Source organism: Enhydra lutris, unplaced genomic scaffold (assembly GCF_002288905.1).
Source record: "Enhydra lutris kenyoni isolate GAN:26980312 unplaced genomic scaffold, ASM228890v2 scaffoldscaffold34, whole genome shotgun sequence".
In the NCBI taxonomy this organism is placed as follows: Eukaryota; Metazoa; Chordata; class Mammalia; order Carnivora; family Mustelidae; genus Enhydra; species Enhydra lutris.
This window is the reverse complement of record NW_019154118.1, coordinates 14,037,485-14,064,807: the sequence shown is the minus strand read 5'-3', so window position 1 is coordinate 14,064,807 and position 27,323 is coordinate 14,037,485. Positions and strand designations below refer to the sequence as shown.

The window sequence follows — 27,323 nt, the reverse complement described above, 5'->3', positions numbered from 1 at the left end:
AATAGTCATTTTATGTTGGTTTCAAATACCACACTGTCAAAACAAGAAAAAGAAATGTCCTTTATTATAAAGAGAAAAGAAAATTTAAGAAAGGATAGTATTTATATAAATTTTATAGAATACTTTTACTTCACTGATGATGTGAAGCATGAGATCTGTTATTGGCTTCCAGGTGAAATAGCATAATCCTTAAGAGTTAGGAAATAAAAAATGTATTTATAACTAGAGATGTTATTTTAGGGGAGGTGGGAAATCAGATTGTTTCAGTTAGAAGTTACGTAGGGGAAGGTTAGTGTCCTTCTAAAGGTATTTCTCTACCTTGCATGGTTTCAGGGCTATGATTTTACTTTTTCCTAAAAAGTGATTGGGTGTGATTTAAAATTTCCTATATCCAAAATACATTCAAATTTACGTAGTAAATATTCATTTACCTGTCACATGCCAGGCATGATGAGAAGGGCTAGAGATACAAAGATAATAGGATCTGTAGCTGCTTTCTAGGAGTGCAGTAGCACAAAAGAAGAATCTTGGTACATTGTGGTTAAGTAAATGAGATGTGCACTTATTTATCTGTACTCCACGTGCCCTTAGAAAGTAGAGCGCTGTGACAAAACAGTCTTCTGTGGCACTAAGAACGATAAGAATGAAGAGGTATCACCATGACCAAGTTTCAGGGCAGGTTGAGCATCATCATTGTCTTACTTACCGGACACTGTCTGTCTTCACACACCGTGCTTGGGTGCAGCTCCCATCAAAGTGATTTGCGACCTTATAAAAACTCGTATTCGTGGGTAATCGCATTGTATGGCAATTCTAACAGATGATAAGTGATTTAGCAAAACCAACCAGCAAACCACCGACTATATGTGTGTGTAAAAACCAGATAAAGTAAAAATGGTGGAAGATGTTGGTTGGTTTTAATTAATGAAATGTGAAAGTGGCTATTTTGGAGTTAGGGCTCCGCTTTTAACTTTACCTTCTTTCGTAAAACATATGGGGCCTGTTATTTGTCCTATACTCTGGTCCTTTGTTAGATATAGCCATTTCCCTACATCTCTGTTGTCGTTTCCTGCCAAGATTTTAAGTTCTTAGAGGGTATTAGAGGGCACAGACCTGTAGTAGTTTTGTCTTCCTCACGACACCCACAGACTACAGGGTTAAATAACTGGTGGACAGATGTTTGATGCAGATTTTCTAAAACAAAAAAGTGGATTTTGTTTGTCAAAAAGGGCATTTCAGCAATAATTGAGTTCTTGGTGATTTTAGTGTTGGTGTATCAGTGATTTCAGGGTTAGGGATGTGAAAGGTGGAATTTATCCTCTGTGGTGGGTTAAAACAGTTTCTGGTCTATAACAGGTAGAACAAATCTCAAGGGAAAAAAAATAAAGCATTTTATTGGCTTTGAATGGGAAGGAGCATAATAGATCTAAGCATTTGAAAGACTAGATTTCTGAATTTTGAATGGCACGGTAGCTTAGTTTTTACTTAATTATGACCCCAAATCCAAGTTTTATGCAGGTGGCGTAGATTCCTAGGACAAAATAGTATCATCAGTTTGAATTACATAGATTCTGAATTGGCTGTATACAGAAGGCATGTTTTCCTTTTGCATTGGTTTAGTGATTCTTAGGATTCTATATGATCTTATATGTCAAAGTACATCAAGTTCTTAGATTAGCAGATAGAGTTAGAATAATAATAAATGGGCAATATAGTGGGGTTGGGGAGAGGAGAAAGATGAATAGGATATGCACAAAGCTCTTTTTCTGGTTCCTCCTTATCCTTTGTTTCTCATTTCCTTTTGATGTAGAATTAAGAGGGAAAGTTATCAGGCTGGACAGTTTTGAATTGTAGAAAACAGGTTTGCAAAATTCTGAAGTAATCCAACTACATTTATTCAATTTTTATCAGTTTGTTATGACCCTGGGCATATTTGCTAAAATGGACTATGTGTCAGTGACCTTCCTCTCTGAGCTTCCATTCATCTCCAGACCCACCAACTTTTCTAATTTTTATTAATTCATGAGCAATTAAACAAAATTTCCTTCTGTGTCTGAACACTTGCCAGTTCCTAAAATAAGGTAGTAAACAATAATGGAGCCCCTACATTCTTGAAGCATATAATCTAGTCAGTGGATAAAAACAAATGGGTATTAGTTGGGAATGATAATGTTACTAGGGGAGTAAATAGAGGGCACAGTCTGTAAGGGATTACCTAATCTGGTCTGGGTATTTAGGAAAAGCTTTCAAAAGAAGGTGATTTATTTCTTCAGGCCTTCTTGCTATCTCCTATATTCTAAAGTTGCCTTCTTAGAAGAAGCCCTGCCCATAATATTTTCTTGTTTGTTCCTTCCCCATCCAAAACTAATTTGCTTGTTTGTTAAAACAAAGTTTAGACAAAGGCATAAATGAGGATTGATCCTTTTAAGGAGCATTTGCATTAATGATAGGAGTTTAACATAAAAGTGTTTTAATTGATTTTTTTAATTGATGGAATGGATAGATGAGTAATATATTCCTGAACAGGAAAATCCAAGGGCATTGTAGTCCTAATCATAATAAAATATTTAACATTTATGAGCCCTTATTTGTGTCAGGCATTAAGCTAAATACTTAATATATATTATATACAAGTGAAATACACAAATGTAGAGCACGTACGGGGTGAAGTGGCAGAGGGAGAGGGAGAGAGAATCTTGAGCAGATCCCCATAGAACATGGGCCCGACACAGGGCTTGATCTCACAATCCTGAGATCATGACCTGAGCCAAAACCAGGAGTCTCTAATACTTATATTTATTGTATTATGTACTAGAAATTAATAAAAAATCTTCTTGATTTTATGTATTCATACCCATTCTAGTTATAGTTTTTCCCAATTACTTGAAGGATGCAGCATTATATCAAAGATTGAATTCTGATAGGTTATCTTTCCTCTGCCCCCATTACCATTTACCATTACCATTTGTGGGAGTGGTGAATTTGCTAATTCAGATACTGTTTGGTGGGGCGCCTGGGTGGCTCAGTGCGTTAAGTGTCTGCCTTCGGCTCGGGGTCATGATCCCAGGGTCCTGGGATCGAGCCCCATGTCTGGCTCCTTGCTCAGCAGGGGGCCTGCTTCCTCCTCTCTCTCTATCCCTTCCTGCTGCTCATGCTGTTTCTCTCTTTCCCTCTCTCTCTCTCTCAGATAAATAAAATCTTTAAAAAGAAGAAAAACAAATACTGTTTGGTGTGTCATAGTCTGTAGAGTTGAGGGCTAACAAATTTTGATGTGAAAAATCAACTTTCTTGAGGTACAATTTACATAAAATAAGATGTAGTCCTTTTAAATGTATGGTTGGATGAGTTTTGGCAAAGAACACACTCATATAACCTTTACCTTAATTAAGATATAGAACATTTCCATCACCCCAGAAGGTTATTTCATGTCTCTTTGTGGTCATTCTCACCCTTCCTCCCCACTGTGTCCCTAGGCACTACCCTGCTTTTTGTTACTGTCCTTTAGTTTTGCCTGTTCTCCACTGGAATCATATAGTATGGACACTCTTTTGTATCTGCTTTGCTTAGCATGATGTTTTTGTGATTCATCCATGTTTGTTGCATGAATGAGTTATTCCTCTTTTTCCTTGCTAAGTAGTATTTTATTATAATCGATATATAGCAGTTTGTTTATCTATTCATCTGTTGATAGACTTTAGAGTTATTTCTGGTTTTTGGCTCTTAGGAACAAAACTACCATGACTGTGTGCGTAACCAGTCTTTATGTGGACATGAGTTTTCATTTCTCTTGGGAGTGAAATTGCTGGGTCATATGTAAATGTGTACTTAACTTTACAAGAATTTTCTAAACTGTTTTCCAAAGTGTTTGTACCGTTTTACACTCCCACCAGCAATGCATGAGAGTTCCAGTTGCTCCACATCCTTGTCGACATTTGGTATTATCGGTCTTTTTATTTTTAGCCAGTCAAGTTAGTGTACAGTGGTTTCTCACTGTGGTTTTAGTTTGCATTTTCCTGATGGCTGCAAATGTTGAGCACCTTTGCATATGCTTTTTGGCCATTGAGGTATGTTTCTTTGTACTGCATTTACTCAAATCTTTTGTTCTTTTTTTTTTTTTTTTTAAGTAATCTTTACGCCCAACACGCAGTTTGAACTCACAACCCCAAGATTAGGAGTTACACACTCTACTGACCAAGCCAGCCAGATGCCTCAAAATCTTTTGTTCTTTTTGAAATGAGTCCCCCATTATTGAATTATAGAGTTGTTGTCTTTTCAGTATAATCTGGATACAAGTCCTTTATCATACACTTGAATTATGAATATTTTCTCCCACTCTGTGCCTTGCCTTTTCATTTTCTTATCCGTGTTTTTAGAAGAGCAGGTATTTAAAATTTCGAGTCCAATTTCCTAGTTTTTTTTTTTTTTTCCCTTTCATGGTTGCTGCATTTCGTATCCTAAAAGACCTACCCTAAGGTCTTCATGATTTTCTCCTGTATTTTCTTATGAAAAGTTGTAGCCTTTGTGTTTAGGTCAACGATTTGCTTTAAGTTAATTTTTTGTGTGGGGTTATGGTTTGTGTTTTCTGTACTATGATCCCCTTATTCCAGGCTTTCATTTGTAGTAGGCTCGCAGACTTGTGACATTTCATTAACAGCAAGAAATAACATGTATTCATTAATATGCAGTCTTTAACGTAATCCTTTGTTTTGTACATCAGGCTTATTTAAAAGGTCATGCTCTTTGTATAAAAATCGTTATTTTGAAGAAATTTTTATTTTCCAAACATCAGTATACTTGCATTATTTTACATGTTTTATATATTGATTTTTGGTGAAACACTTAGATTCTGCAAAGCTGAAAGTACTAAATCTCTGGCTAACACAGAGTTCAGGATCTTCAGATCTTGATCTATGATCAAACAGCCCTGGGTACTAATCAGGGTTCCGTGATGGGACATTCCTGAACCTTTGGTTGTGGTCTTCTTTCTTTCACCTTGCCTTGACTACTTTTGTTTGCTGTTTGCTAGAAGAAAAACAAATTCTCCTGTAGGAATCAGGTAAGTATGTGAAAGAAACGAGTTGGTTGAGCTCAAGGGTTCTTTCTTTATCTTTCCTACTTTTTTCTCCTTTCTGTTTATTTTTTCTATAAGCCCAGGTCTTTCTTCTCTTTGAATTTGTTCTTTCTCTCTTTTGGAAGAACTCCCATGCTCTTCCTGCACCTCCCTTCTTTAGATAGTCTCTTTTTCTAAGAGTGAGATTGGATTTCATTGGGCTTTACCATGGGATGCTTCTAGCCTAACGTCCCCAAATGTTTGATTTTCTAGGGTTTGAACACCAGTTAGAGCGCCCGAACACAGGGCAATGGGGAAGATTTCATGTTACAAATAGCAGAGGTGTGAATAGGCCTTCCATCTCCTCTCTAATACTTCATCTTTTCCACTTTGCCATAGCTGTTTTTAATCTCAGAGCAATTCTACTCTGCCTCTCCAGTGAGAAATCAATACATATGACTCTTGGTGATATTCTCGTATTTGTTTTGTTTATGGGGTTAGTACTCTGGTTTGTGATACGGGTTTCACGTGCCACCTTGTGTTTCTCCAGATAGAATATATGTCGTTACAGTTCATTACTAATATGTAATTATGTCTTTTTCTCTCCCATTTTCTCTTCTCTCTTTACCCTGCGGTTCTTGTGCAGGTCTTGTTCAGCGCTGTGTGATCATCCAGAAGGATGACAATGGATTTGGGCTGACGGTCAGTGGAGACAATCCAGTCTTCGTACAGTCTGTCAAAGAAGGCAAGGCGTTTTTTTAAAATAGTCTTGTCATTTGGGAGCAAAGAGTAAGAAGAGAAAAGCTTAATGTCTATTGCCTAGAATAAAAGAATCATCATATACATTGCAGGTCATATGGCCTGTTTTGTTAAATTGGCCTTTAGTGTCCTAGTTATAGGCATGAATTCACCCCAATTGATTTTCTTTGTATGCACTAGAAAGAAAACAGTCTTATTGCAGTTTTAGAAACTGTTGCTTTATACATCATCTCTCTTAGAGAAGTTTGTGGAATTTTATTTCTTCATGGCACAAGAGATATTTATTAGACCAGATTAAAGAAACGGTTATGTGTTCCAAAGCATCCACATTTCACAAAATGACAATAATAATATGTTCTATTACCGTATGTTGAGTACTTTCTTTATATTGGGTGCTGTAATTTGAGGTAGGTATTTTTTATCCCCATTTTACGGTGATATTGAGGCTTAGCATAAAAAAAAACAACAACCCATAAAATTAATCCATGCATGGTCACACAACTAGAGAGTGGCAAAGGCACATGTTTTTAACCATTTGGTTACTCCGCCTCTCTTTCAAGAAAATTAACAGTACATGCAAATGAATTATATTTTAAGTAATTAATTTCTTTTACAGATGGAGCAGCCATGCGGGCTGGGGTACAGACAGGTGATCGAATCATCAAGGTAAGGAAAAGACTATTATGGAATTTATTATGGTAGATTTAAAAACAGCATATGTTAACCATATTTTTTTTTCACTTGAATTTTTATAAAAAGCAGTGCATTGTATGTATTTGTTGACTATAAAAAATATTCACTTATTTTAAAATTAATACTACTTTTTACTGAAGGGCATAATAAAAGGCATGAATAAATGGAATCATGTGTATTCTTAGATAGGAAAGTAACTCACTGTGATAAAGATCATTTCTCTCCAGTCTTATCTGTTAGTAAGAAAATCTCATCAAAATATATTAATATGACTGGGGAGATGTGTCATTATTTGTCAAACTGATGAGTCTTCCAAATGAATTTTACAGAGGTATAAGAGTAGCTTAAAAAAAATAACTGTTATGTATATGGGTATTGTGTGAGATGACATGGTAGGGATTAATTCAAAGCAGGTTGCTCTAGTCTAGGTATAGGCCTATCAATCCAGAAACAGGCCTTGAATTCTGACCAGTACAAGAAGAGTGGATTGGTCAGTCATTACTCTTGAGATGGTTGAGTAATTTGAATACTTAAAAAATTGAATTACTACATGGGAAAAGGCACCATGAATATGTATTTAAAACAACTATCTGGAAAAAAGTATTTGAAACTTACTATAGAGTAGAATACCTTTCTTGTAAAGAGCACTTTTAAATTCCTAAGAGAAGAATAAATAAATAGCCTAATAGAAAAAAAAGGCAAAGAATTAGGATATGTCTCACCACACTTATAACAAAGAACTAGAAATTAAAATGACAGGTGAAGGGGTCCTGGGTGGTTCATTTGGTTAAGTGTCAAACTCATGATTTCAGTTCAGGTCATGATTTCTGGGTCGTGAGATTGAGCCCCACTGTGGGCTCTGCATGGCACGGAGCCTGCTTAAGATTCTCTCTCTCCCTCTTCTCTTCTTCCCCTTTTCTCTCTCCTTCTCTAAAAAACAACATAAAATAAAATAAAATGTAAAAATATATTTGGTTGTCAGAAATTTTAAACATTATTGATCGTATACCTTTGGCATAGTTTGTGTATGGTAAAATGGCTACTCTCATAAACTTGTCAGTATAAATTGGGTAGAATCTATTCGGATATAAATTTGTGAATATGTATCAAGTGATATAATTTTTTTAAAAAATTGTTTTAAGAGAGAGAGCAGGGGAGGGGCAGAGGGAGAGGGAGAGAAAGAGTATCTTGAACAGGCCCCACCCCCAGCATAGAGCCTGCTGCAAGGCTGGATCTCGTTACCCTGAGATCATGGCTTGAGCTGAAACCAAGAATCAGATACTTAACTGACTGAGCCACCCAGGTACCCCCCAAATTATATACTTTTAAAAAGTATATAACCTTTGACCAGCCACTTTGCTTTTAGGAACTTACCTAAGGAAGTAAGTGTACAAATGTGAAGTGATATATGCACAGGGAAATTCATTTCATCTTTATCATATTAAAAATGTGTGGGCATGCCTGGGTAGAACAGTTGGTTAAGCCTTTGACTCTTGGTTTTGGCTCAAGTTATGATCTCGGTAATGGGATCAAGCCCAGCTGGGCTCCGCGCTCAGTGAGAGTCTGCTTAAAAAGATTCTTTCTCCCTCTAACTCTGCCCCTACCCCCTGCACTCACTCACTCTCTCTCTCTCTCTCAAATAAATTAATAATTATTTTTAAAAATTTGTAAATAATGGAAATGTGCATAAATAAATGGAAGGCTAGAAAAAGAAATTACATTTCATCTACAGCTGTTAAAAAGAATAGATTGGGTCTGCGTGTGTATCTATACTGAAAGATAACCACATACAACAAAGAAGTATTTATCTGCAGGAAAAAAGGCAGTTATAATGTATATGTCTGTGTTTGTGTATCTGGTGTGTTTATGCTAGAATAGTGTCTCAGAGATTAAACTTTGTATGTAACATTGATTATCTCTGATGGGCATGATTAGTATACTTTCACTGCTACCTTAGACACTGATATATTTGACCTTGTAAAAATTAGTATTACTTGCATCAAGAAAAATAACATTGGTTCCATGTTTGATATTTTGTCTAATTTGGTTTAGTGGAGACTTTGGATAACATTTCCTATAATTAGTCTAACTGAAAATTAATTTTCTTTGTAAAAATTGGGTCATGGTTGGAAAACTTCAAGTAAATTGCATATTGTGGAAATACTGCATATTGTGGAAATATTGTGGTTTTTTAAAATCTTTTAAACTGATTTTGACAAATCAGTGAATTTGCAAAGAGGTCTTTTTTGTTTGCAAGAGCCCTTCACTGTGAAGGACTTGTAAAACCTGTTGCATGGTATCTTTTGTCATTTTTCATGGTAAGTTATAATGTTGTTTAAGTCAAGGCCTTGTTTTGGATTCAAGTTCATTTTCTTGCAGAGTATATCTTATAGAATAGCAATAAAAGTGAATATTGAACCAAATATATACATATTTTAATACAGTTCTCAGTACTATGTTATATTATAATGGGTTGTATTATGTATAATGATTCCTAAAGTCAGTATATCTATTCTTAATGGAATGTGTCTGACATGCTATTATCATTTTATTCCAGGTGAATGGAACTCTGGTGACTCATTCAAACCATTTGGAAGTGGTGAAGCTAATCAAATGTAGGTGAATGTTACTCTCAATTTTAATTGGTTTCTGAATCCCTTAAAGCAAAGATCAGAAAACACTTATGTAATAAGCCAGAGAGTGAATATCTTAGGATTTGTGTTTCCTGTAGTCTACTACTCTGCTTTCTCTTTGTAGCACAAAAGCAGCCATAGGCAGTATGTAAATGAGTGGGTGTAGTTTCATTTCAATAAAACTTTATTTTGTCAAAACAGTCTGTGGGCCGGATTTAGTCTCTTGGCTGGAGTTCGCTTTAATCCTGCATTAAAGGAAAGTCTGAGGTGAAAAATTTTAATTTACTAATAACTATCTTTTGTCCACTTTATATATGTGGTTGATTGTAATACCCTTGTCACTCTTGGTAATATAGAAACCATATATTTGAAAGAAATGCATGGGTCATCTGAGGGGGAAGAGGTTGAGAATTCAGATGGAATGGCCCAGATAAACTGAAATGGAACTTTAAAAGTCATCTAGCATAGTCATGTTTCCTCAGATAAGTAAATCATTAAATAAAATCCAGGGTAGTGATCTCTTGGAAATCTCCATGGTTAAGAATTTAGAATCTTCTGGATCAAACTCTTCCACGGTAGACTACAAATAAGAAATAGTTGTTTATAGCCAAGGAGAAACACTACTATTTTATTTAATTCTATTTTTGTTTTATAGAGTGGACATCTTTAGAATAAACTGAATTCTTTCGTGGCCATCTTACCTTTTTTTTTTTTTTGAAAGTTTAAAAACACAATTTAATAGATGATTCAATGTAATTTCTACAAAAAAGGACCCTAAGAGGCTAAGGAGTCATTGAGCAGGAGGGAAACCATGAGGAAACAATGGAACAAAAAATAAATAGGTGAAAGCAATTTTGATTTTTACATTAGCAATTAATCAAGTAGTCTTGTTTCTCACATCACAAGGACAGTGTTGTACAATGATAAAAGTCAATTTAATTATAAAAATGCTCCAGAGTTGTTTCCTGATGCAACTAGTCTAACAGGGCCTGACACAGTAGGGCTTATACATGTTTGTTCCTTTCAAATCTATATTTCCTACTTGTTTTATAATTTTGAACTAAAGCAACCCCTGAATCCTTTTTACCTTTCCATCGGAGGGCTTTTCCCTTTTACTTTTTGCCAGGGCTCTAAACAGTCCCTGCGATCTCATAGTTCTTCACTTTAGTACTTTTTTTTTTTTTTTTTTTTAAGATTTTATTTACTTATTTGACAGAGAGAGAGATCACAAGTAGGTAGAGAGGCAGGCAGAAGGGGAGGGGGCAGCAGGATCTCTGTGGAGCAGAGAACCCAATGTGGGGCTCGATCCCAGGACCCTGGAATCATGACCTGAGCCGAAGGCAGAGGCTTAACCCACTGGGCCACCCAGGCGCCCCTTCACTTTAGTACTTTTTAAAAAGAAAGGGGATGATCAAAATTAGACCCTCTTTTTGAATCAGTTTGATTATTTATGTAATGAGATTGTGTTTTATATATTTTTATGTGCTACACACAGATGATGATTTATGATTATAAATAAGCATATGCCAGATAACTATTGCAGAGTATGAAAGAAGATTATTTCTTTAGATTTTTAGGCTATATATTTTACTCATACCAGTGTAAATTTTGCTCAGAAAAAGTAGATCCTAGCATTATAGCAGATAAGATGCCTTATCCAATATTGAGAGCCTGGCTAAAAATTTAAAGTAACCGCAGAACACTGTGAGCCTCCAGAACAGATCTAAATTTGCAGTGCCTCACACCTGTGTACTTTTAGTGCTGGTCCTCACGCCCTACTCTGTAATTCATACTCTGGACATAGCTGAAGAAGAAAAGGGAAGAAATAGGAAGCTAGTGGAGGCAAGTATATATAGGTATAGTTACATATATATGTATATATTTACATATTTTTATATATATACACTTATACATATATATTTATTATATATATTATAGATATGGGATAAGTAAGGTATAAGAGATGACTTTCTGACAGAGAAATACAATTGAAAAACCCTAAAAAGTTTATGTCTCTAAAATACCCCCAAATCATAGCATTTGTGACCACTAAGTTTAAAAAAAAAAAAGACTTAGAACCTCAAACACTGAAATAATTGACAGTGAGTTCCATGGGTGGTTAAATAGGGATAAAAGTGTGAAATAAACATATTTAGAAATTCTATTGAAAAGTCTTAGAGGGAGATTTTGTCATTCAGAGGTCAGTTATCTAGAAATATTCTTGATTTAGAAAGTCTCCTTTCTTCTCGATGCTGGATAAATAACAAATGTCTGTTGTTGAGTCTTTCTGGTCAGGGTTGGTTTTGCTTTCTGTACTTTCTTCCTCCTGTAATATGGCTAGTGAAGTTCTGTCTTCCCCACATTTTAAAAATAACTTACTACTCATTTATTGAATGTTCTTCTCCAATTTTCGTGGGATATTTTTTGTCCTACTCATTTTTTAAAGTTGATTTAGAATTGCTTCATGAGATTCCGTAAAATAGTTAAACCCTGCCTAATTAGTATCATCTCAAAATAGGATGATTTCTTAAATTTACATTAAAGAAATTAATTGAACATAACCATTAGTAAATGGTTGCTGTTAACTCACCTTTCCCTAAATTAAAGAGATTATAAACTTTATTTGCCTTCATGTAATATCTGATCTTATGAATAGTAATTTGCTATCCAAAAATGGCATTGTTCTTTTAGATTTTTGGGGGGGGTCGTAAAAAAGCAATGACAAGTTGGGTTCTTTTTCTGTGGAGCAGTGGTTAGCAGATGATCAAACTTGTTCACATAACTGGATCTTAGAGAACTGTCAAAGAGGAAGTAGAGAAATGCTGTAAGCAAGATTTTGACAGTGTTATTTTCCTTCCTCTCTCTCCTCACCACAAGCTGGTTCCTATGTAGCTCTCACTGTTCAGGGACGCCCACCTGGGTCGCCCCAGATTCCACTCGCCGATTCTGAAGTAGAGCCATCAGTCGTTGGACATATGTCTCCCATCATGACATCCCCTCATTCACCTGGAGCATCTGGGAACATGGAGAGAATTACTAGTCCTGTGCTCATGGGGGTAAGATGGGGAAAACTCTTAAATGCCTACTTTATAATGATACCTTTACTTTATATTAAGAGTTTTGCATAAATTTAAGTTCAGAATACTGGAAAATCACTTCCAAATATAAAAAAATTAACGTAATAATCTGAAATGATTAGAGTGTTGGGATAGCAGATTGAATTGAGAAATATTTAACACCTGCCATATACAAAACAGGGTGCCATTCACAAAAGTAAAATTAAGATACCCTATATTTGAGGTCCTTGGTTATCTTAGAATATATACTTTAAGGGGACAGAGGTTTGTTTATTTGTTTATTGTTGTGTCCCCAGTTGGCCTGTAGTAGATACTTAAGCCCTTGTTGTTTGAGATAGAATCAAGAGAATACGAGTAATTACAATACCAAGGCAGAATGTAGACATTATGAGGGGAGAACTATTAAGCTCTGTGACAATTCAGAGAAGGGAGGAAGCACATCCGGTTGTAACAAGGAAGGACTTCATGGAAAGCTATGATTTGAATTGAGCCTTGACAAACAGGTAGCATTTAAGTGGTGGCAATGGGGAGGAAAGGAGCCCAGGTAAAAGAAGTAGAATAAAAGTAGAATAAAAGAGAAAGAGCCAAGAAAGCACCAAGTGTCTGGGGGAAGTTCCAGGACTCTTGTTTGGCTGGTGCCTGTTAAGGATTTAAGTAGTGAGAGGTGAGGCTTGAAAAAAGTAGAACTATTTGTTTTGAAAAAAATCCCAACTACAAAGCTAATTTATATGTAACCGGAGAGGCAGTAAGAATCCACTAAAATTTGTGGGGAGGTGGAGTGGGGGGCAGAGAGTGATGTGACTGTAGCGGGAGTTGAGGAAAGCTAATTAGATCAAGTATTACAGGTTTGTGAAACTTCTAAGAAGAGATGGTAGAGAGGAGTTAGGGAGCTGTCTTAATATTTTAGGCAGGAAGTGCTGGGAATTTGAGTCATGCGTGGGGACCGACAGTACAGATCCAAGGGATGGACAGTGTAAGATATTATTCTTGTACTAAGGTGACTTCATTTCTCCAGCTAATATCATTATTTAATGTTTTCTTGAACCTCGTTTAGTAAAAGTGAAATAGAAGGGGTGAAATCCCCCTGTAACCTTCCAACTTTGAGCGCTGTGTCTCCCAGCCTGTCTTTGTGACCGCTATTTACTTTAGCTTCGCTTGCCCTGTATTTGTTGGTTGGTTGTTGTTGTTGGTTTGTTTTTTTTTTTTATCTCTTTTCTAGGAGGAAAACAATGTGGTTCATAACCAGAAAGTAGAAATTCTGAGAAAAATGTTACAGAAAGAACAGGAACGGCTGCAGGTACTGAATTAAGAAATGGGGCTGTTTACAGGCCAGTGAAAATGTGAGTGGGCCTAGTGGAGTTGGTATTTGTCGTGACCACAGCCAAACAGTGTTGTAATCAGTGCCATCCACTCTTTTATTAAGAATGGACTTTTTCTATATTTCCTTGACATAAGTAATTAATTCTCAAAATATTTCTATAACTTTTCAGTTATTGCAGGAAGATTACAACCGAACACCTGCCCAAAGATTGCTAAAAGAGATCCAAGAGGCCAAGAAACACATTCCTCAGCTGCAAGAGCAGTTATCCAAAGCCACAGGCTCTGCTCAGGTAGCATCATTGTTAAAAGTGCTACCCAACTTTTTGCAGGAGATTTTTCTTCTGGGAATGTGTTAAAGAATGTTGCAGTTGCCTTTTTTAAAAGTTATTTTTTTCTAGCATAGGCCAAGAAGATGTCTTGTGTAGCATTGTTACAGAAATAATGATTAGCTAAAAGAAATGTGGGCTTCTGATTCTTTGCTTGCTCATGATAATCGTGTTTCTTTGTTCCACAATCATTTTAAAAGGAATTGAGTGCTTTTGCTTTGATGTCACAAATTACTAAAATGTATTTAGATACATATGTTTACATTTCAAGGCTCATTCTCCCATTTTCAAAGAGAATGGCAGAAACTTATGTTTTTAAGTAGGAACGTAAGATTTTGTAAAATGGCAGGTATTATGCTAAATACAGAGATAAGTATTTTCTCGCTTATCTTTATAGCAACTCCCCAAGATGAGACACTACTGTTGTTTGCCCCCATTTTACATATGCAGTTAGAGAAACTCAGAGATACTAAATAATCTGTCTGAAGTCATGTAACTTAAAAGCAATGGGACTGGAGTTTAGGCCTGGTCTGATGAGTTCAGAGCACTTTTACATTCTTAACGACTATTTTTCACTGAAATTTTGAACTAGAATTAAATAGAATTTGTTATATCGGTGTAAGTTATGGAGATGATGTCTCATTAGAAACAGTAGCCCAACCAGATTTCTATTCTGTAATATTCAGGTTAGGGATCTGAAAAGCTCCTTATATCTCATCTTAAAGCAAAATGGACATATCCCTGTACCATCTGAAACGGGTAAAAGGTGTTGATTTATTGTGCTCCCTGAGTCTGTGAGTGAAAGCCACAGTTTTGTAGAACTCAAAGGATTCTTTGAGATCATGTAGCCTCATCGGCTTGTTTTAAAGTAAAAAAATCACGTGGTTGAGAAAATTGGGGTCCAAACAGGTTAAATAATTTAGACGAGGTCACACAGCTATACTGTCTCTCCTGACTTCCTGGTTCAGTGTATTTTCAGTTACACAGTATTTAGTTTTTTCATTACTTTCAATCCCATTAGGTATATGAAATTTTGAGTATTATGCCTCAGTAATGTTGACAGTTTTATGTTGTTATAATTACTGAGCGAAAACTACATTCTTCTCTTTAAACAATAAAAATGTGGTTCCTGGTTTAAAAGCCTGTATTATGTTATAGCACTGTGTCCCAGAATTGGCAATTTATTGAAATTCTAAAGTGTTGGGAGGCAGTTAACCAGAAGTTCTAGTGTAATAATCTTTACTATAATGGGCAGGATATATGAATTATATAATTTAACCAACTATTTTATATTTTGCTCTATTCAGAAGTTTGAACTCTTTTTCTCCTTGCTAAAATAGCACTTTCCCTGTCTTTAAGATCATGCCATTTTAGAACCATAGAATTAGTAGTTATTTATGCTTTAAATTTCTAGAGGTTTAAGCATTCTTGATCATATCAAACTGGCCAACTTTTACCAGTCTCCATTTAGATGACAGTGTGAGTCTGTTTCTTTATGCAGTCAGTAATGAGTTTTTTTATTGTGTTGGTGTGTGTGCGTGTGTCTGATCCGTTTTAGGATGGAGCTGTAGTTACATCCTCCAGGCCTTCAGGTGACCCACTGCCAGTCAGTGAGGTGGAAGCCGATCCTGGTGACGGACTAGGCAGAATTGACTATAGCAGTGGAGACGCTTCTCGGCCCAGTAGTGACAGCGCAGACGTAAGCGTTCTACATCTTGATCTTGTTTTCTTCTTCACAGCTCCTTTCCATATAGGATTTTAAGTTACGTGAATTAGAGGTGTTCTCTTACTACTTACTTTTTTTTTTTTTTAAGATTTTATTTATTTATTTGACAGACAGAGATCACAAGTAGGCAGAGAGGTAGGCAGAGAGAGGGGGAAGCCGGCTCCCCGCTGAGCAGAGAGCCTGATGCAGGGCTCGATCCCAGGACCCGGAGACCATGACCTGAGCTAAAGGCAGAGGCTTTAACCCACTGAGCCACCCAGGCGCCCCTTACTACTAACTTTTTATCACCACCACCTTTCACACAGCAATTTGATGAGCAGAGTTCTGGACACTGTTGTCTGAGTTTTCAATTCCAGAGTTCACTTTTTCCCTTAGATACACATTGCCTAATGTTTCTTTTGAGGAGGTGGAATTTCCCAGCAGGCCTCTTGTTTGTGGGTTGAGAAGTTAATAATGCTAGTGGTTTTTTTTTTTACTGAACCAAGAGGCCAACTGTTGATATCTTTAAGAGCATGTTAATATTCCATTTGTGGTCAGAGTGACTCAGTCTTGAATCATGGGGCACTTTGCCATTACAAAGAGGAAAAACCTTAGTCCTGTTAGATAGACTTGAGTTAATAGCCCTTGTTTAGTAACACTTTCTTGATTAACCCTCAAATTGCCAGATGAAGATGGATATTTGTTAGGAAGATCATAAGAAAACATTTCAAGTTGATTATGATGTACCACTGTAGTCGTATGAATACTTAACCAGCTAAGTTCACTGTTGCTTATTCAACATTCCTTTGTATATAGTATGCAGTAGTAGGAATAATGACTTAAAAATAGATCACCCTTTTTTAAAGTGATGAAGAAGATAGTCTAAACCAGGGTTTTGCAACTGTGGATCGTGGAATCAATGTAGTGGGTTGGGACTAGCATTTAAAAAGAAAAGAATGGGAAATAGTGCTTTGCAAAATGTAGATAAGGTAAGTGCTACTCTTGTGACTTTTGTTAGATACACACATACGTGCACTCTGTATGTTCACATGCTGGTTGACAGTATAAAATTTCTTATTGAAGGTCGTGGTAAAAAAAAAAAAAAAAATTTGAAAGCCACTGGTTCAAGCCATCATTCAGGCCACTTTTTGAGGCTTAGGCCCAATGACTCAGAACTTCATTCAAGGAAAATTTGGGGTTTTGGGGGGGGGGGGGGGGAGGGAGATAATGCTAGCAGTCTTATGATTGGATGGGCTGAAGGTTTTAATGAGAAATTTCAATTTTGACTCATGAAAAAGACATTTATTGGGCATACATACCACATACTGTAATGAGTGTTTTGCATTCCTTATTTTAGTTAATTCTCATAACAGCCATATGAAGTAGTACTATTGTTAACATAATTTTACAGAGGAAAAAACTATGGCCAAAGGGAGTTGACTAATTTGCTAACTTACCCAGATAATACGTGATCTGTCTACATCTAGCTCTAAACTACCAGTACTCTAAATATAACAAAGGTATTGAGGAGTAGAAATGCATAACCTTTTGGGAGAGCAGTGAAAATTTTATGGTATATTAGGGTTATGCATGGAATGACTAGAGTTTATCTTAGAAACAAAGGCTTGAGTTCAGGTTGTAAAAGACTTCACATTGTTCTAACAGTACTGTTTTTAGGGATCCTTTTTGCATTCTCCTTTTAGATTTAGTGCTCCTTTTCTGTTTTTGTCTCTACCATTAGATAGTTTCTTAAGAGGACAGGGACAGTCTTATTTGACTTTATGTCTCCAAAGCCTGGCAGATCCTACAATTAGGAATTCACAGTAAATGATACAGAAGAAGAATTTGAATTTTATCTTATATTTAAAGGACTGTTAGGGTTAGGGTTAATGGCTTAGAAATATAACTTCATGAAACAGTGAATTGGCAAGTGTAGAAATAGGCATTCCAATGACTTGAGACTGTTTGAGATATAATTGGTGTTTAATAAGAATTTGAATGAACAGCAGAATGAATGAGAGTTTGGGCTTTATCTCGCATGCAGAGGAGAAGCACACTCAGAAACACGTCAGTGTGGAAATGAATTAGAATAAAGAGACAGGGAGATCTGGAAGGATGAAGACTGCTAGGCTTGATGGGCCCTTAACAAACGTGCACAGAATGGCTCATAAATAGTTACCATTAATGACCACCTCCTTTGTGTGCCTCGTGCTCTACAGGTACCCTTTTAAATTCTCCCAATAATATTAAAGAAGCAGTATCACTATTTTATAGACGTGGAGAATGAAGCCAGGTGAATAGTAAACGAATGTTGTGGGAATGCAGGTGAGAGAAGATTAACAGTGGGGACGAGGATAGTCACTGACTGCGTGACAAGCTAGCTTAGTTCCTGCGGGCATCTGTTTGAAGCTAAAGATGTGCTGCTTTTAGCTTGTGGACCTCCACATTTCTTCCATGCGTTTCTTCTGCTCACTTTTAAAAAACAGTCTTCTTGTAATGTTTGTGATACCATTATTATTGTAAAGCTCCCTGCTCTGCTCCCCTCAGAGAAGGCTTTGAAGAACACCCCCACACCCAGTTCTCACAACAGAAGCAGGTTCACCACAGATCATCACCTACAATCTAGAGCATCTGTCTCTGTGATGTTTGTGAATTCATGGCTAATGTTTTGAAAAACTTACTGTGGAAAAATGTTAAGCCTATTCAAAAATAGAGACGAGCCTAACAGTCCCTGCTGTGTACCTGATCACCCAACCTCTGAAGTCATCGTCAAGCTCTCCAACTTGTTATGTCTTTGTCCCCCGTTCTTCACACCCTGCAGATACTAGAGTATTTTCAAGTAAATCCGAGACATTATTTCATTAATCTGTGTCTTAAAGAGAAAAGAGGACTTTTTCAACAATACAGCCGTAATAACATTATCATAAAATCAAATTTCTTAATATGCAATTTGATTACCCTAATTGTCTCATAATGATCTTTCTGCAGTTGGTTTATCTGAGTCTGGATCTAGTCAAGGTCTTCAGCCTTTGGTTCATAGTCTTTTAATTTGTTACCTCCTCTTTTTTTTTTTTTTCCATGCTATTTTTTTGTGACAGAAACTGGGTAATATGCCCAGTAAAACAAACACATTTTAATTGTATTTTCATGGTGTTGTTTAATGTGCTCATCTCTGTATATTTCCTGAAAGCTATTAGTGAGATCTGGAGTCTCGATCAGATTAAGAGCTGTTGTTTGGCAAGAACAATTCATGGGTGGGACTGTGTACATCCTGTTACATCACATCAGGAGGTGAATGTCTGGTTGTCTTTCTGTGACTGTAGGTTTGTTTAAGGTGTTCAGATGATGTCAGCATGGTTCCTGCATAATCAACTTTTCCATTAAGCTTTTATGTAATGTTCTTACTAGTCATTGATGATCAAAATGCCTGTATCCATTATTTAATTAGTGGTTTCAAAAGGATGATATTATGATTTTATTGTTCCTTCTGTATTTACTAGTGGAATTATTTTACAAAGAATTTTCTCTTACTAGCTTTTAGGTTACCCTAAAATACAGCTTATACAGGAAATGCAGGATAGATACTAGATTCTTATCCCTCTATGTATCTGTTTCCAGAGGAGTCAGTACCTTAACACAATCTAGCAGTCACTAATGCAGGGGGATTGTGTGTGTACATGTGCATATGTGTAATATTTGAATTCATAGATTTTAACATATTTGCTTATTCTGTTGTAGTCCACTGCAGTCATTACTTTTTGTTATTGCTGAAACTATCCCTCTTTTGAGCAGTGGGAGCCCTTTTGGGTTCTCTTCAGTGTTCTTTTAACGTGACATCCCGGTAACTTTGGTAGCTTTCTCACTTTTCAGTGTGACAAGATTATTCTAGCTCTGTCTTTTATATCTCTTGTCCAAGACACAAAGTCCTCCATTTCTCCAAGGTGGGGCTTATATTTGAAGCTACTATTGTCTTTACCTTGTGCTGTCTTGGTATATGTATAAACAGCATGCACCTTCCCTGCTGGCATTCACACAGAAATCCCCTGTACCTCATTTTCAGCTGCTCTCTGAAGAATGGCTCCTTTGCTTTGCGGTGTTCTTTATCGTCCAGAATTGAAGTTCTGCACATGATATTGTTGCTGGTTTATATTAGGACATCCCAAACATACCATACAAATTTTATAGGAATCCACAAATCACTTTCACATGATACTCACAGAAACATAGGCAGAAGCTTAATTTTATTCATATAAATAGGCGAGAATGCTTTTAAGTTGCCTAGAAAGAAGAGTTGATTGGAGTGCCTGGGTGGCTCAGTGGGTTAAGCGTCTGCCTTTGGCTCAGGTCATGATCTCAGGGTCCTGGGATCGAGCCCCACATTGGGTTCTTTGCTCAGCAGGGAGCCTGCTTCCCCCCCCCTTCTTTGTCTGCCTCTCTGCCTACTTGTAATAACTCTCTCTGTGTCAAATAAATAAATAAAATCTTCAAAAAAAAGGAAGAAGAGTTGGGGGCAGAGGGGGTTAAAAGAGCTGGATAAAGTCAGAGTTTGACTTTGACATAATGAATTTGAGGTACATAATAAATCTGGTTAGGGTTACTTGGTAGAAAGTAGCCCACAGGCCTGGAGACAAAGTACAACTATTCTCTTAGTGTGATGCTGTTTATCAACATAAGACTAAAACAACTGAGAGAGTACATGTACATGTCTTGCCAAAGTCAGGAGAACAAATAGTAGAGCCCGGTATTTAGAAAGATATTTAGTGGTTTCAAATACAAATGTGAAATTCAGAACCCTATTTTTTTCACCCTATTTTTCCTTATCTTTTTTTGGTGAGCCTGTTGAAATGAACTGAATGTCTTCTTTTTTTTTTAAGAGTCCCAAGAGTGCCCTGAAGGAGAGGATTTGTCTAGAGGAAAACCCAGAGAAGAGTGAAGTGATTCAGGACCCTGTGAGTATGAAATCCATGAAATGGTAGTGCTTTCTTAAGCTGTCCTTCTACTTCAGTGACAGACACACCTGATATTTGTGGGTTGGGAGAGAAAAAGCTTAAACTTATTAATAAAGAGTTGGTAAATGGAGAGGAGCTACTCCATGGTATTTGGTTGGCTTTAATGTTATTTTATTTATTGTAGTAAAATACACATAAAATTTACCTTTTTGTAATTTTTGAGTATACAGGTCTTATCATTAAGTTATATTATCACTGTTGTACAGCGTCACCACTTCTTTCTCCAGAACTTTCTCCTCTACTCCAACTCAAACTCAGTAGCCATTCAGCACTGCCTCCCCACTATCTTCAGCACTGGGCAACCACCATTTTACTGTAAATTTGACTACTTTTGAGGACCACACATGAGAAGCATCATATGTGTTTATCCTTTTGTGACTGGCTTATTTCATTTAGCATCATGTCCTCAAGGTTCACCCATGTCATAGCTTGTATCAGAATTTCCTTCTTTTTTAAGGCTGATAATTATCCACTGTATGTATAGACCATGTTTTGCTTATCCACTCATCTGTCGGTGGACACTTGGGTTGTCTCCACCTGTTGGCTCTTGTGAATAATGCCACTATGACCATGGGCATACAAGTATCTGTTTAGGTTCTTTTAGTTCTTTTGGGTATTTATTCAGAACTGGAATTGCTGGATTTTGCATATTCTTAAGTAAATACTTTTTAGCATTCTGATTTTGTTTTTTACTTAGATTTGTATCAGGTTTTATAGTAAGAGATTTAACAGCATATCGTGACCCATCCATTATTTGCTACATAAGGACTATTGAAAAATCAGAGACACCAAAACAGCTGTAAAATCAAAAGTTGTCTGAAACCACTCTAAACACATTTCTCTTGTTTTACCATTTTCTTAAAAAAAAAAAAAAAAAAAAAAGACTAAAGCCTGGGGTTCAAAAAACAAGTAGTAAAAAAAGCAGAAGCAAGTTTAGAAGATGCAGATACAGAGACTGCACCACGCTTCAGGAGGGGAGACCACAGCTATGGAGTATTTTGTTTATAACTGGATCAGTGTGCATAGCTTCAGCTAAAACCACTCTCCAGATGACCCCTGAATCAGGATAGTCCCGCTCTCCTTGCTCAGCCCCACATCTTGCATCAGCCACTGTCAGCTTTGAGCTGAGCTCATTCTTTCCCTAGATCTTCCCAATTTTGTATTTCTCTTCTTACTGCATGACCTTTGATTTTAGTATTTGTGATCTTTAGCATCCCATATTTTTTTTACATTATACACATTAATGCCCTTATACCGGCATTTTCAGGCTAAATCCAACTTTGTAAATGAGCTGACAAATGGATGAGCTGCTGCATGGCAGGGAGATCTGCCAGCGTACAATTTATGTTTGCAATTTTGCTTCTTTGTTTCTATACAAAATGATTTTAATTTTGTGTGATTACTTGGAAATTTTGTTGCGTTACGCCAGCGATTTTCAACCAGGAGTGATTTTGTCCCTCAGGGAGCGTTTGGCAGTGTATGGAAACATTTTTTATTGTCATGACTGGGAGGCTGCCACTGGCACGGAGTGGGTGGATAGAGACCCAAGATGCTGCTCAACATTGTACAATGCACAGGACAGCCCCCACAACAGAGGATGATCCGGCCCAAAATGTCAGCAGTGCCAGAGTTGGAAAACCCTGCACTGTGCACTTACGAAAATGAATTGAAAAGGAAAAAAACAGGGTTCAGGGACAGCTTTCAATTAGGTGATGTTAATAGAAGTCTTTGTATTAACCTCTCTCCTCACTTCGTCTTATCATTTTTACTCTTGTTTTTTGTTTGTCCTGTGGTCTTCATTCACTTTTCTTACTCTGTCTCTTTAGAATTGTAATTATTTACATAAACCAACTTTCTGCCTGTGACAAGGTTTATATGAAATGAATGGAGTACACACAGAGTGATTAGAATGAGATATCCAGGAGTGTAGTGAGCAAAAGGTGTTAATTATTTCCAGAGGAAATGTTTTTTTTTTCTTCCCCCTCTCCAAGGAACAGACAATACTGTTGTGGTTTTCTTTGCTAAAATGATTCATTGCCTTGAAAATTTGAGAACCACTTCTTTGAAAATAAAGCACTTAAAGAAAATAAATAAAAAGGAATCCATTTTAGTGAACTATTTCCTTTTGATGATTTGGCTTCATTCTTTCTCTGATTTGACCAACAGATAATTTTTCTGTTCTTTTTCTCTAAATGTTACCAGGATACTCAGTCACTCATCGGGAGTCCCTCTCCCCGTGTAGCGCCTCATATTATTGGAGCAGAGGATGATGATTTCGGCACTGAACATGAACAGGTGATGACACTTTTTTCTAAAACACAAATTGTTAATTCTTCAACGTGTTTGATTTGTTGTGAAAATGAATGCTTTTTGGAGAATGAAATTCTATTTTTAAAGATTTAAGGCCATGTCTTAGAACTAAGATTGTTCAATTGCTTGGATTGTTTATTTTAACTTTGACCAATAGAAATGACTTCACTTTTAAAGGTGATAAGGAGTGATTGACTTATACTTAAGTACTGCATTTTGGGAGAGGGAGTGTAATTGTAAATATATTCTTTTGATTTAAAATTCCAGTTGTTTATTGATGGCATACAGGAGTATGACTGGCTTGATTCTTACCCTTGTAACCCCTAGTCTTGCTAATAAATAATAAAGTCACTTACTATTTCTGGGGGCTTTTTAAAATAACTTTTTGGGATTTTCTACGTAGATTTATTTCCTTGTTTACTTTGTTTGTTTCCAGTTTGTTCATCTTTTATTTCTTGTTCTTACCTTTATTGCACTGGTTAGGACTTCCACTGTGAGATTGAATTGGAGTGGTGAGGCAGGACATTCTTGTCTAATTTCTGACCTTGGAGAGAAAGATACATCGTTCATTAAGTGAGATGTCAGTGATAGGTATTTTGTAGCTACTTTTTATTAGGTTATAGAAGTTTACTTTTCTATTTCTGGTTGAGAGTTTTCATCATGAATGGATGTTGAACTTTGTTGAATGATTGAGATGATCATGTGGGTCTTTTTTTTAATTTAGTTTCTTAACATGGTAAATTACATTGATTGATATTAGCATGTTGAACCAGCTTTGCATCCCTGAGATAAACCACAGTTGGTCATAATGTATCTTCCTTTGTATGTATTGTCAGATTCAACTTGCTATTATTTTGCTGATGATTTTTATATCAGTTTTAATGGGGGATATTGGTTTGTCATTTTCTTTTTTTACACTATCTTTGGTTTTCATATTTGGGTAATGCTGGGACCCTCCCCCTTTTTTTTTTAGATTTCATGTATTTAGAAAAAGAGCGAGAGAGTGGGGGGAGGGACCCAGGAAGAGGGAGAGAGAGCATCCCAAGAAGAACCCCACCCCACCCCACCCCCAACCCCAGCACAGGGCGCGGTGCTGGGCTCAATCCCACAACCCTGAGATCATGACTTGCGCTGAAATCAAGAGTCAGGCACTTAACCAGCAGAACCACCCAGGTGCCCCTAATGTCAGCCTCTTAAAATGACCTGAGAAGTGTTCCCTCCTCTTGTATTTTCTGAAAGAGATTGTGAAGATTTGGTATTATTTGTTTAGAATAACTTTCTTCTCTAATTTATTTAGAGATGTGGGAACTTAAGTGGAAATTGTCATTCAAGGTTACTTTAGGTTTAACTAGTAGTTTTCTGTATTTGCTGTCATTAGGGACCATATAGTGCTTCTCAGAGTCATCTTTCTTAAAATTATACATCTCCATCGTCATACCACCATTTCTGCATTAGCTCAAAAGAAAAGGAAGATATTTATTTCATTAATAGGCAGAAAGCCTCCCGTTTCGTTTTTAGAAGTGTCGTTGATGCTGGTGTTTGCATCCTGATATACAGACATCTGAGCTTCTCCATCATCGTCTTCTAAACTTGCGTTCTCCTAAGATAGTCTCTTTTCCAACCTATTTCTAAGAGGTTATTAATTTTCAGGGGAAGAGATTCCATAAGCCTGTGTGCTAATACATTCCTGTGGAATTTTTAAAATCTCGAGTTTTTTAGGGTAGGTCAGTTTGGGTAGTTGTGTTTAACTGAGATTAACCTTACATTTTGCACCTGTGTGGTGGAGTTCTTGATGTATCGGTACTTCCTCTTCCAGATCAATGGGCAGTGCAGCTGTTTCCAGAGCATCGAACTGCTGAAATCTCGCCCTGCTCACCTGGCTGTTTTCTTACACCACGTGGTCTCACAGTTTGACCCCGCTACACTGGTAACGTTTTCTACCGTTGAGCCGGTTCAGAGTTCTTACACTGATTCTCATACCATAAAACCTCTCACTTTTGCAAGATGAGTTTCTAAACATGTCAGGATAGATACATAAGATAGTTAAAATGCAATTAATTTATTTTTTAAAAAACGTACTATATTTTTAAAAAACATGGTAATGATGACATTCCTTATAGTGGCCTACTTGTTGGAAACTTTCCTACTTGAAGATCTAGCAGGTGACATTTTTCATGATTTCTCCCTTTTTCTCTTTTTTCCATTTCTTCCTCTACTACAGCTCTGTTATCTCTATTCAGACCTATATAAGCAGACCAATTCCAAGGAGACTCGTCGTGTCTTCCTTGAGTTTCATCAGTTCTTCCTGGATCGATCCGCAGTAAGTTACCAATGAATACACAATCTTTGCTGTGGTGCACTGAGTTATTGGACTCCTACTTCCAGTCTTCCTTCCCCTGGTTTTGGACTTTACTGTTTTGGACTTTCTGATGTTTGTACTGTATCTTAGTTACTGATTACTCTTGACTGATACTTTCATCATTTCTAAATGAGTTGCAGGCTACACTTTCTCACAGTAGGTGTTAGGGGGTATATATGTATGTGTGTATATGTATATACACATATGGGTATACATATATGTATGGGTATACATATATGGGTATATATGTATATGTGTGTGTATATATATATATATATATATATGGGTTTATACATGTGCATAATGAAGAGAGTGCAAAAGAGAACACAGATGATACGCATACAAATGTGTTCGGATCCAAAGGCTAATACTTGTATAATGAACTCCGGTTGACCTCTTTGAAGTTTGAGGCACAAGTTTAACTAAAAAGTGGTAGAAAAGATCTTACATAATTGATAATAGTTTTTTATTTTACCAGTAGAAATCTTTATAAGGTTTTTAAACTAATGAGTGTCATTATTCTTAGCCTTGCCGTAGGGTAAGTCAAAACCCTTAATGCTCCCTGGACCTTCCACGGCTTCACTTCTCTCTGATGACTGTTGCCCACCCTTCCTCTCCCGGAACCTCATCGCTTCCTCTCCTGTCACTTCTCAGCGGAGGACCTTGCAGTTTCTGTGAGAAATTTGAAGTTTCTGTAGAAGAACTTCTACCACATATACCCCCTGGCCTCATCACCCTCTGCACTCTGGCCTTTCTCCTGAGGCCATGGAGAGCTTGCCTTCTTTTCTCCAAGGCCTGCTCCCCCCCGCCCCGCCCTCCACCTTGTATTTCCTTCTGCTTGCTCAGCTACAGGATCCAAGCATATGTCATCCTTCCCTCCAGCATCGGCAATTTTTTGTTTTCTGTGGAATCGCTCACATTAGCATGCAAACATCGTGAGTTTACCTAAAACAGACAAACACAGAAACAGTTTGGCTCCACTCTTCCCTCCAGCTCTTGCCCCATTTTCATTGGTTTCCTTGACGAAGTTGCCTCCATTCCTCCCCGAGGTGGAATACACTCACCTTCTCAGGGAGGCCGGCCCTTGCTAGCTGCTGTGAAGTTTTACCCCTTCCCTTTCTATCACCTTTACTGTGTTATTTTTGTCCATAGAACTTTTATTTTCTGTATTTATTTTGCCTCTGTCCCTGCTCTTCAGCCCTGAATGTAAAGCTCCCCTGAGGGCAGAATTTTTGTTCTGTTTGTTCATTGCTGTTTCTCCAACACGGAATAGATTTGGTACAGACTGATCACTCAGATGTTTATGAAGTGAATTCATTAGGGTTCTGATTATACTGCCATTGTTTGAACTATTACACATTATACTTAAGATAATTTACTTCATGAAAAAAGGACCGTATATTGAAATACATTTGACTTTTATATTCCTTTTTTTTTAATTGAAGTACCATTGACATTCAGTATTTTATTAGTTTCAGATGTACAACATAGTAATTCAACGATTACATACATTATATGATGCTCACCACGAAAAGTGTAGTTATCATTTGTCACTGTACAAAGTTATTACAGTATTATGGACTATTTTCTGTGCTACACTTCTCATCCCCATGACTTATTTTTCTTCTAAGCTTTTATTTTAATTCCAGTTCATTAATATACAGCATTATGTTAGTTTCAAGTGTACAGTGTTCGTGATTTAACAATTCCATGCATCACCCAGTGTTCATCACAAGTGCCCTCCTTAACCCCCATCTCCTATTTCACTCAACCCCCACCTCCCTCCCTCTGGTAACCCTCAGTTTGTTCTCTATAATTAAGAGTCTGTTTCTTGGTTTGTCCCTCTCTCCTTTTTCCCTTTGCTCATTTGTTTTATGAGTGAAATCATACGGTATTTGTCTTTCTCTGACTGACTTACTTAGCATCATACTTTCTAACTCCATTCATGTCACTGCAGATGGCAAGACTTCATTCTTTTTTATGTATGAATAATTTCCATTGTCTATATATGCACCATCTTTATCCATTCATCAATCGATGGATACTTGGGCTGCTTCCTTATCTCGGTTATTGTACATAATG

General features: G+C 36.8%; 1 protein-coding gene across 3 annotated transcripts in view; it reads left to right on the top strand.

The window, feature by feature from the left end:
- Nucleotides 1-27,323, top strand: part of LOC111153798 (Rho guanine nucleotide exchange factor 12) — a 141,898-nt gene that overhangs the window by 74,167 nt on the left and 40,408 nt on the right. For 2 of the 3 annotated variants that reach the window (XM_022513037.1, XM_022513038.1), the window contains exons 4-14: nucleotides 5,697-5,795; nucleotides 6,426-6,475; nucleotides 9,060-9,117; nucleotides 12,013-12,191; nucleotides 13,432-13,509; nucleotides 13,703-13,822; nucleotides 15,417-15,557; nucleotides 20,438-20,512; nucleotides 22,775-22,867; nucleotides 24,699-24,809; nucleotides 25,104-25,202. In XM_022513037.1, coding sequence (XP_022368745.1) covers nucleotides 5,697-5,795; nucleotides 6,426-6,475; nucleotides 9,060-9,117; nucleotides 12,013-12,191; nucleotides 13,432-13,509; nucleotides 13,703-13,822; nucleotides 15,417-15,557; nucleotides 20,438-20,512; nucleotides 22,775-22,867; nucleotides 24,699-24,809; nucleotides 25,104-25,202 — 1,103 coding nt within the window. The remainder of the gene's footprint in view (nucleotides 1-5,696; nucleotides 5,796-6,425; nucleotides 6,476-9,059; nucleotides 9,118-12,012; nucleotides 12,192-13,431; nucleotides 13,510-13,702; nucleotides 13,823-15,416; nucleotides 15,558-20,437; nucleotides 20,513-22,774; nucleotides 22,868-24,698; nucleotides 24,810-25,103; nucleotides 25,203-27,323) is intronic. The other variant, XM_022513039.1, reaches the window with a different exon arrangement.